The sequence below is a fragment of the Podarcis melisellensis genome (genome assembly GCF_964234715.1).
Source record: "Podarcis melisellensis genome assembly, chromosome: 2".
In the NCBI taxonomy this organism is placed as follows: Eukaryota; Metazoa; Chordata; class Lepidosauria; order Squamata; family Lacertidae; genus Podarcis; species Podarcis melisellensis.
This window is the reverse complement of record NC_138529.1, coordinates 124,548,385-124,559,508: the sequence shown is the minus strand read 5'-3', so window position 1 is coordinate 124,559,508 and position 11,124 is coordinate 124,548,385. Positions and strand designations below refer to the sequence as shown.

The 11,124-nt window shown below is 51.1% G+C and overlaps 1 protein-coding gene across 1 annotated transcript; it reads right to left on the bottom strand.

The window, feature by feature from the left end:
• Positions 1–398: 398 nt before the first annotated feature.
• On the bottom strand, positions 399–3,405 carry B3GALT4 (beta-1,3-galactosyltransferase 4). The gene is made up of 2 exons (XM_081903114.1): positions 3,047–3,405; positions 399–2,165 (listed from the first exon to the last, which is right to left on the bottom strand). Exon 2 carries the CDS (start codon positions 2,143–2,145, stop codon positions 1,096–1,098), a length of 1,050 nt encoding a protein of 349 aa, XP_081759240.1. The 5' UTR covers positions 2,146–2,165; positions 3,047–3,405; the 3' UTR covers positions 399–1,095.
• Between the last annotated feature and the right edge of the window lie 7,719 nt (positions 3,406–11,124).

Genomic DNA, 11,124 nt, shown 5'->3' with positions numbered 1-11,124 from the left:
GGCAGAATCCGTGACCAGAGGAAGGAGGCGGTGGAGGAGGACTGGAAGAAATTTAAAGTGTATCTTGAGAACTATTGTCAAATAAAAGATTGATGAGATGTCGAGGGATAAGAAACAAAGATTTACAGCTGTAAACTATAAATTATAGGGAAGAAACTTAAGGAGGTGATATGTAAAAAAGGACCGAAGGGTTGCTAGAGAGAATTTGTAAAACAAGGATGCAGAGCAGGAGAGGTACGGGGAAGTCGCTTAGTTTGTAGGATGTTTTGTGCTTCTCCTTTTGTTGTTTTTCCTTCCCTTTTTATGTTGTATTGTTGGATGTTTTGTTATGTTTATTTTGTGGAAACTCAATAAAAATTATTTAAAAAAGGAAAAAAAAGAAGAAAAAAAAAGAATAGTGAGTCTGTCAGCGGCTGTGCTCAGCCTCCACTGTCTCTGCTGAGAAGGAATGGCCCCCCTCTGCCGGTCACTGAAGACGAACGGCTGGGGCCAGTGGGCCAAGAATTGTGACCTGGCAGTGCAAGAGGTGCCTCCATTCCCACATCCAAGCCCCACCCTGACCCCCACCATGAAGGTGACACCCACAGCCCAGGCTGCCCCCCAACCCCATGCGTTTTGGATATCGCATCCAAATGACGACTAGTAACATGGCCGCTTTTTGAAACTGAAAAGTGCCCAGGGGAGGCGGCGGAATGTCCCAAGTCCCAAAATCCAGTGGCAGAAGTCCTGCTGTAGACGGAGCCTTGGCTAAGATCCCTGTGTTGCATGGGGTTTGGCTGGATGACCCCTGGGGGTCCCACCCCATTGTCCAGTTCTGTCATTACACCTCTGCCCCACAACCGAAGTCGTCTGCTTGTCGCACCTGCAGGCAGAAGGAAAGGCTGGGCGTGTCCCCTGAGAACTGCTGCTGACTTTGTGCGTTGCCGCATCACGGCGGGCGGGACTAGATGACCCCCGGGGGTCCCACCTCTGACGCTGCAAAACCAGTTGCCAATTCAGCAATATGAGCTTGGCTGGCGCCGCTCCCGGTGCCCCAAGTTTCCTAACCCGGAGTCCCGAGGGTGCAGATTTCCTCCAGTGAAGTCTTTGTCTTCCTCACGCCGCCAGCCACGCCAGGGCCTTGCAGCGGACGAGCCCCAGGGCCCTCTGCCAGGCGCTGCACGCCCCCTCGTGGGTGCCCACCTCCTCCCAAACAGCCACCATCTCGGCCGGCGCCACGCCATGGACGCTGAACAATATCTCCCTGTAGCAGCAGGCGTCCGGCGGGAAGTGCTCCGAGCCAGCCATGTGGGGCAGGTGCAGGGGGGCCAGGCCGGCCTGGCGGGCGCACAGGCCCACAAAGACGTCCTCCAGGGGCACCAGGGGGACGTGGCGTGCCGCCCCCAGCAGGGCTGGCACGGCTTCCCCTGAGAGGACGTAGGCGGTGCCACTGCAGTACGGGGGGAAGGTGTCGCCCGGGTAGAGCGGGACCGGGAGGTGGTGCCGACTCCGAGGGTCGCGGTTGGGGCGCACCCACCAGTGGATGCGGCCCAGATAGGGCGGTGGGGGGCTGGGCAGGGCGCCCAGGTGGCGCGCCAGGGCGGGCAAGTTGAGGAAGACGTCGTCGTCGGCCTTGACCACGAAGGAGGCGCCTGGGCAGCAGGTGGCTGCCCACCCGAGGAGTGCCAGGGTCTTGAGCGTCAGGTTGGCGTAGGTGTCCAGGAAGCGCCCCTGGAGGAGGTCTCCGTGCTGCGCCGCCTCCCGCTCCAGGGCGGCCTGCTGGGAGGGCTCCGAGGGCACCCCCAGGGCGAAGAAGGTCCTTGTGGGGCGCCCGCCGGCCCACAGCACCCCGCCCCAGGTGTCCCGCACGGCCTGGCGCCGGGCGGCGTGGTCTGGCGCGCTGGCCACCAGCACCAGCAGGAAGGGCGTGCGGAGGGCGCAGGGGTCGCCCGTGGGCGCCAGTAGGAAGGCCTCGGCGGAGGGCAGGAGGGGGGCGCAGCTGGAGGAGGAGAAAGGGCGCCCCCTGCTGGAAGGGAGCAGGTAGGGCAGCGAGCGCGACAGCAGCGCCTCGTGCGCCCCGCCGGCCAGGAAGAGGACCGCCAGCGAAAGGGCCGAGGCCCCACAGAGCAGCAGGAGGCGGCGTGGGGGCGAGGGGGGCAGCGCCATACTGCTGGGGGGCGCAGACGCTGCAAGAGAGAAAAAGGAGAGAGGTGGGTGGAAGAAGTTGCATCCTGCGACCCTCCCCGACCCGGTTTATTTGGGCCTCTCTCGGCTTGCACCCCCCCAACACACTTTATTCCCCCCCCCCGCAGGGACACGCAGTGCAGGAGGGTCCCCCTCCCCTGCGCGCTGCAAGCCTCTCTCTGCACCTTGTCGCACCCGCCTCGCTTGCAAGCTCAATATTTGGGCTCCTGCCATCTTGCGATCTCATCATGCCACCCCCCCCATGCATGCAAAAAGATCTCCCTGCCCTCCAGATGCGGGGGGGGGGCGTTATGGAGCGACGCCATTGCCAGTGGGGGGGGGCAAGACGCGCACAGAGAGAGAAACAGGTTGAGGCGGCTTCCTTATGCGAACCGCGACCGATGCGTCCTCCCTTTGACCCATTCCACCTCGGACTCTCCCCCTGTCCCGCCCCCCCCCATCTTGCAACCTGAGCCCCCCTCCCCGCAGCCCATCTCTGCAAAGAGACCCCCCCGCAAGACCAGGGAGGGGCGCGCCAGGCCGAGAGGATGGAGAGATGCGAAGATGGAGGAGCGCGAGGCCGCTTCGGCAGGGAGGATGAAAAGGGGGGGGGAGGGAAGAGGAAGAAATACAAGGGGGGGTCTCCGTCTGCCTCCCCCACCTCCCGCCTGCAGCTGTGCTCCACCAGCCACTTCTCCCCGCCCCCCACCCCCAAAATGCGGCTGCAAGGGACCCAGGCGTCCGGGCGCCAGCATGGGATGCTGGAGGCTGCGTGGTGGCTGTTCTTTTGCCCCCCCCCCCAATCCCCCCCAGCCGCCTCCTGCTGCTGCTTGGAGGCCCCCCCCCCCGCCGCCCCGTGGGCCCGATCCCCGCCCGCTCTCACCTTTCCCTAGTCCGCGAGGAGACGTCCCTTCGGCGCCCAGGAGGACAGCTGCCTCGAGGTGCAGCCGCCGCCGCCGCCCTCTCTGCAGGCAAATCCGGCCCTCGCTGGCCTGCCCGGCGCTCCGATTGGAGGGCAGCCTCTGCCAAAGGCGTCGTGGACTTTGAATGAGCCCGAACTCGGGACGAGAGGGAGACACGTGTCAAGAGGAAGGCGCCCTTGGCAAGCCCTCCACGCGTTCAGCTCCCCCCCCCCGATGTCCCCAATGCAAGGACGTGGGGAGCCAGGACTGACCTTCCCCGTCCCTCGCGGCGTCGCTGGTAAGATCCTGTTCAGGCAAGACAATCTTGCTCCTCGGGGAGTGACAGCTCCCTCCGCCCTTCCTCCTTTGGTCCCAAATTTCTTTCTGCCTCGGCCGGTTGCGCCCTCTCCCCGCCGCCTCCGAGGAGACCCTCCCTGCGCCCCACAGGCAGCCGCAGTCGTGCCCAGACTTGGGGGGCTCGGGAGCCCCCCCCCCCGGTTTTGAGTCATAGTGTTGTAGAAATTGACACACGAACTACGTGATAAGGACAACTGTGACTTTAAAGAAGAATGAGGAGAATGCAAAGTACTTAAACAAAATGAACTGGAATAAGCATACACAAACTTTTTATTGGTAATATAAACACAGATAAATTAAGGATCTTTGCACTTTTACAATAGGCAGGGAATAATATGTGCTGAGAAACCAGAGAGAGGAGCTGAGAGAAGTCTGGGGGTGGGGGTTTTCTTTTTGGGGGGAGGGGGAAAATGGGGAGGGGGAAAAGGAATGAGGATTATGTTTTTTGGATAAGTTATGTTGAAACTCTTAATAAAAAATATTCCCCCCCAAAAACCCCATAGTGTTATAGAACCATAGCGGCGTTAGGATTCTTATCTCACCAGCTGCTCAGCAAGCAGCACCATGGTTCTTTTCAACCACTGTTCCGCGGCACACTAGATGTTGCCTTTATTTAAAAATAAAGTATTTTATAATTTTTCATATTTCTGTTTACTTACTATTTCATAATAAAGTAATTATAAAATACTTTATTTGTGTTTATTTGATTCCTATTCAAGAGAATTACTTTATATATAGTCAATATATATTTTTTCTAATGGTGGTGTGCCTCGTGATTTTTTTCATGAAACAAGTGTGCCTTTGCCCAAAAAAGGTTGAAAAACACTGCTTTATATCATGTGAGTGTCTGAGAGCGAGAGAAAGGAAGTCTCAGTACTGTTGGGAACTGTTACTTTCACTTCTGTGTGAGATGTTGTTCTGTACTGCTGCTGAGGGGACGCAGGTGGCATTGTGGGTTAAACCACAGAGCCTAAGAGTCATCGTAAAATCTGGGTGCGAGGCTGCTCTGCCACCCAGCTCGTCGGACTAAGTCCGCGGGTCCCTGCGGAGGAAAATGAGCTCAGCGGGAGACAGGAGCAAACTGCAGAAGATCCAAGTTTATTGTGCAACAGGTTCAAGGCGAGATTGAACAGCGAGAAAGGGGTGACATGAACTTTTGGGATTTCCCTCCATGTCCCAGAATACAGTGCAAAATACATCCCAGTTACATCATGAATACATTAAAGAGAGGTTGGGTTACACAGATTACATTATGAATACATTAAGGAGAGGTTGGGTTACACCGGATTAACATACAGAGAAGGGAGGGGGGAATATGCAGAGCTGGAGATATGCGCAGATAAGCGCTTCCTGAGTACAATGGACAATGGTCCATGTACTGGCATTGCCATGAGGAAATATTTGGCAGAGTGATTTGACAGGATTAGGGTCTTGACACCTTGCTTGAGGGATTATGGAGGACAGGGAAGGTGTCATGGAGTAGATTCTAGTCCCTTTTGACATTGACAATTTGAAATAAATGGATATATTGTAGCGAAGAAGAAGGTGAAGAAGACATGCCCCCCCCCGTATCACTAAGACTTGCCAATCAGAAGGTCGCGGGGTTTGAATCCCCACCATGGGGTGAGCTCCCGTTGCTCGGTCCCTGCTCCTGCCAACCTAGCAGTTCAAAAGCACATCAAAGTGCAAGTAGATAAATAGGTACCGCTCCGGCGGGAAGGTAAACAGCGTTTCCATGTGCTGCTCTGGTTCGCCAGAAGCGGCTTCATCATGCTGGCCACACGACCCGGAAGCTGTGCACCGGCTCCCTCGGCCAGTAAAGCGAGATGAGTGCCACAAGCCCAGAGTCGGCCACGACTGGACCTCATGGTCAGGGGTCCCTTTACCTTTACTGCTGCTGAGAGAGCACAGACATGCTGATGGATTCTCTGTATATAGACCGTTGAATAAAGTCCCGGTAGATTTAAAGCTCCGATTGTCTCTTTCTTCTGCAATGAGATGGGTGTGCTCCTCTCAGGAGGGAGGGGGTCACTTGTCACCGGTCTCTCTGGACTGAGGAAGATTTATAGCCAGAGCAGGGGTCTGCAACCTTTAAGACAAAAAGAGCCACTTGAACCCGTTTCTGAAGGAAAAAAAAGGGGGGAGCCACAAAACTCGTCATTATAAAAATAACTTTTTTGTCAGTTTTTTATTATTTCTTTGTTTGGCCCCTCAGAATTACTCCTCCTCATAGAAATAAACGTTAAATTAACAAGTTACCTTTTTGTGTGTGTGTGTTCTTCACTCCCCTTCAAGACAGTGACCAGCGTACATGCCCCCTTTCAATGTAGCGGGCGGGCGGGAAGGTGACATCGGGACGGTGCGTGACTAACGCACACACCGCCCCCATGCGACATCACAGCCAGTACAGAGCCCGCCACAGTGGGGAGTGTCGGGGCGCACAATGCGCCTCCTCCCCTCGCTAGTATCCGCCCCGGAGCCGCGGCAAAGGTGTAAAAGAGCCACATGCGGCTCCAGAGCCGCGGGTTGCAGACCCCTGAGCCAGAGAGTGACCACTGGAGAGACGCCCTGGGAGATGTCTTGGGAAGGTGGTGGCCTTCCCGGGCGTTTTCCCAACAAGAGGTGGAAGGGACCCCCAGGGGTTATCCAGCTCGCCCCCCCCCCCGCAATTCAGGAATCTCCATTGCAGCATGGAAGAGAGACGGGCACCTGACCCCTGCCGAAAACCCTCCAAGGAATGGAAAGCCCACACCCTCAAACGGCTCTCACCACCAGAAACCTCTTCCTGATGTGACACGTTTTCTCATTTTCTTCTCATTGGTTTTATTTCTATGCCAATGAGGAGCTCGAGGAGGGCGGTAAGTCGTTTTCCTCCCCACAAAAACAGCCCTGCGAGGCGGGTCAGGCTGAGAGGCAGCAACCCGCACCCGGCGACAGATTCATGATGGCCAAGCCTCAGGATTTGGGCCCTGGTCTCTGACACTCTAACCACTGCGCCACACAGCCAGGCCAGGCCCCTTATTTGAAAGCTGCAGGTGGTGGCGGTCTCCACCCACCCTCCCTCCCAGAAAAGAATAGAATTTTGTTATTACGGTCACAGACCAGTTATGGCTCACTTACAATATCAGGGAAATCATAATACACAACGGGAATACACTGAATTGCAATTGGGTATATCAGAGACAATTCAGATATAGCGGCAGTTTAAAATAATATATTAAATCTTGATCACTAACATATAACCTAAAATTGTCATTTAAAACCTTAATCATTTTGGTAGTTGTTACGGAAGGGGGGAGGCATGTCTTCTTCACCTTCTTCTTCACTACAATATATCAATTTATTTCCAATTGTCAATGTCAAAAGGGACTAAAATCTATAAAATTCATAGGAAATCAGCGTGCCAGTTTGCTCAATTACTCTAGGACTCCATCACACCTCCCCTGTCCAGCATAATCCCTCAAGCAAGGTGTCAAGACCCTAATCCTTTCAAATTGCTCTGATCAGCCTTTCCTCCAGACAATGTCAGGTGACAGAATATGCATATTTGGGACTATTGTTTTCTCATCCCCAGGAAGTGTTTATCTGTGCATATCTCCAGCTCTGCATATTCCCCCCTCCCTCCTCCTTATGTTAATCCGGTGTAGCTCTGCATATTCCCCCCTCCCTCCTCCATATGTTAATCTGTGTAACCCAACCTCCCTTTAATATATTCATGATGTAATCTGTGTAACCAAACCTCTCTTTAATGTATTCATGACGTGTTTTGCACTGTATTCTGGGACATGGAGGGAAATCCCAAAAGTTCATGTCACCCCTTTCTCGCTGTTCAATCTCGCCTTGAACCTGTTGCGCAATAAACTTGGATCTTCTGCAGTTTGCTCCTGTCTCCGGCTGAGCTCATTTTCATCCGCAGGGACCCACGGACTGAGTCCGATGAGCTGGGTGGCAGAGCAGCCTCGCACCCAGATTTTAGCCGTAACAGTAGTACAGCTTGTTCCCTAAGTTTTCTCTCCCCTCCAGATATTATGGGTGGGGGTCTCCCAGAGAGAAAGGGGTCTCTTCCATAGCCGCTCTGAAACCCCCAAATTCTCCCTCTGGACAACCTTTTCCGTGGATTCTGCTCCTTTTAATTGCCAAGTGAAAAGGTTCCCTTTCGGCCAGGCTTTTTCTATACCCTTTTAAATGCTACTGCTACTAGTAATTTAATTATTTCTACCCCGTCCCTCTGACTGGGTTGCCCCAACCCACTCTGGGTGGCTTCCAATACAATATAAAAGCAAAATGTGCTTGTGGGACCCATTGGTTTGCTCTCGTTTTTATTATGCATGCTGTATTTTTTCACCCTGTGCTCTTTTTCTGCGATCAGCGGACATGGGGGGGGGTCTGCAAATTTAATAAATAAAAATAGAGGCGAAAGAGCAGAGCGAGGGCTGGGAATAAATATTTTTATTTTTTTAAATTTTCAGACCGCCTATCTGGCGAAGGGGACTAGAAGCTTGCTTTAATTTTTTACGGAAAGGGCTCTCGTGGCTCCTTGGTTAGAGCACTTGCTTGGTGTAGGGATATCGCGGAGCGGGGAGCGGGGTCCGGAGGGAGCACACTTTCCACCAGCAGGCAGCCACGTCTGCCTGCACGCGTAACCCTGGGGTGCAAGAAAAACGCCCCTCAGACAAGCCACGGCTGCCGGAACATCGTCCCCTGTGTCTGACCTTTTGCGGTCTCAGCAGTGTCCTGTCTGTAACCTTTGTCTCTGAGACCTTTTGTCTCCGTTCATCATACACTGTGCAAGGGGGAAATGACGCTGTGGGAAACAGGTGCCAAAATAGCTTTGTACCCCCCAAAGGCTTTGTTTTTAAATATGGAGGTCTGGCTGGAAGCAATATGGATCCTGTTGGGCCGGAGCTTCTCCGAGATTTGGGGTTTAATATCAAAGATTATCAAAAAGACCGGCAGAGAGGAACTGAGAGAGATTTAAGTGCCTCGGACGTGAGATCTCCAGGCTAAATAACATATAAAGACTGATGGATATTGGTTGGGGACTGGAACCGGGAAAAGGGTGGGTGGAGTTTGGGAATCCAAAGGGTATACAAATATAATTTGCTTTGCTTTTATATTTTTGTTAGTTGTATGGAAACTGGGAAAACCGTGGAAGGGAAATTTTGGTCGACTTTAGGAAAAAGGTTTAAGAATAATTAACAAGGTATAAGTATTGATGTGTAGATTTGGATAAGCTAAAATTGGTTTTTAAATTAAATAGAAATAAGGTTTGCAAAAATAAATTGAGGAAATGGAAGAAAGAAGAAAAGCAAAATAAGAGCAGGTTAGAACAAATTATTAAGTTAAAGTGGAGAAATAAGTTAAGGACTTGCTGAACTGACAATTTAAATTGGAATACAAGAAGGGGAGGTGTGAGGAGGTCTGAGAAATAAGGTAAAAGAAAATAAGTAATTGAAACTTTATGTGTTTTTAATTGTTGTTAAGTTTTGAATTTTTTGTATTTTTGTGTTGTTTTTATTTTGCTTATTTTTGTTTTCGATTTTTATATGTATGCTGAAAATACCAATAAATATTCATTAAAAAAAACAAAATAGCTTTGTACCACCCCACGATTTTGGGACGGAAGATGTGTAAAGGTCACAGCCCCAAATGTATCTGCCTAGCTTGCATATTTGTCTCCATAAAAAGAGGCTCCACAGGAATGGGGGTAGCTCGCTCGCTCGCTCGCTCGCTTCAGGCCACCTGCGGGCAGCTCACCTGATGATCAAGACCTGTCTTGGGCCTTCACTTCAGCTTGGCATGCAGAATGCCCCAGGAAGGGCTAGGACACAGCTCCCCACCCCTGAGACGCTGCCAGGCAGGGTTAACAAATGAGCTAGACGGAGCCAAGGTGTGTGAATTGTTTTTGAAATAAATCAATGCAAATCCTTTGGAATTTCATGACTCACTTCCCGGGGATCAAAAGATTATCAGGAGAGGCGCTGGGCCTAGTCTAATACCTTTTCAATTAAGGAGAGAAGTTCAAGATATTCCGTGATCTGAAGCCAAGCCTGATGAGAAACAGCTGCATGCATTTCACCAGGAGGAGGGGAGATTCAACATCAGGAAGACCTTTCTGACACTAAAAGCTCGGGGGGGGGGTGGACTCTCCTTCCTTGGAGGTTTTCAAGTAGAGGTTGGGGGGGGCATCTGTCCTGGATGCTTGAGCTGAGATCACTGCATTTTTTTTAAGAATAATTTTTTATTAACCGACCAATCACATCAAATCAAACCAAATTACATAAATTCCAAATTACACAGCCAAATTTTAAATTTTTGTTGGGGGTACCCATATTTCAAATTCCGAAGGGGATCCAATCAACGTCTTGCTTCTTACTGCTGTTTTAATGTCCACAAATCTAAACTTATGATGTTCACAGTGTGAGGAGAATCAGAACTTACAGGGTTAACTAGTTCTGTATGATGTCTCACATTCTGAGGCGTGGTTATGTTCACATAAGGGAATCTTTCTCTGTGTGTGAGTTCTCTTTCCGTTTTGACTGAGAGGCGAAGGATGCCTGCTCCTTCTCCGGGCTGATTTACGATGTTTTTCTACGCATTAAAGACTGTTGGAGATAAGCAAGAAGCCTGCATTCAGTCTGATTTATTACCCACACACGGCAACAGTTTCTCCCGCTGCTGAACTCTGCTAGGACTATGCTAAGAGAGCTAATGAGAGCTCAAGTTTTCTATCGGCACGGACGTCCAGTGGCTCAGCAGAAACGTGCCGGACGCCATATTCCCTCACACACAGTACTATCCTGTCCTTTCTTATTGTTTTTCCACATCTCTTGTGGTTATTTCAATATATTTTTCCTTTCTCTTTGTGACCTCTGATTGTCTCCGCAAGCTGGTTAAAACAGTTTGTAATCCTGCGTGGATATTATTTTTTTTATCCAGTAGCCATATCCAGACGTTTTCCATATAACATCATTTCCATATATCAAAACAGTCTTAGCTTCATTAATCTTCACCAATCTGCCTCTGTTCTCAAAACCTCTGAGGAGATTCACTAGGAATGCAGTCTAAGAACAAGTCCATTCTTCCTCCCGGCTATAAATCCTTTGGTAAGATGGCGACTCCAAATTAATTGTTGTGCCATTCCCAAAAGCTCTTATTGCTTCTCGGTCTCCATAAAGCATACTTTTGGTTAAAGTTTATCTCCACACAGACCTTAATCATCCTGCTTGGGTCAGTTCAACCGACGATTCTAATGAGGAGGGGTTCTTGTAAGTCACATAGAAAGAAAGTAAAAAAGGTCCCCCCCCCCATTCAGTCCCAACATATCCCGCCTTTGGTGTATCTTCATCGTAAAATATTCCTGTTTCTCCAGCCCGTCGTCTTCTTTCGCAGAAGTCACTTAAATTAGAAGACTTCACTCCCCTTCTTCACTTGAAATATGTGCATTTGCTTCTTTTGTAGTTAATTATTCCAAATTGCTGCAGCTAGTGCGCGATCAGAGACAGCGTCCAGGAGAGCCGAGGTCCACACTGGGGCATTCTGCCTAGAGCCCTCACCCCCTTCTTTCGAATTAGGGGGTGATTTATGGGCACAGCAGGCAAGGGCAGTGTTCCCCATTTCCTTGGGGCAACAAGGGAGGCTGCCTACTCCCAGAACAGCCTCTTAATTACCCCGTGTGGGTCGGAGAGATGTTATTGTCAGC

What these genes read in the sequence shown, in the direction of transcription:
- B3GALT4 (XM_081903114.1), bottom strand. Translation starts at nt 2,145, where the DNA reads ATGGCGCTGCCCCCCTCGCCCCCACGCCGCCTCCTGCTGCTCTGTGGG.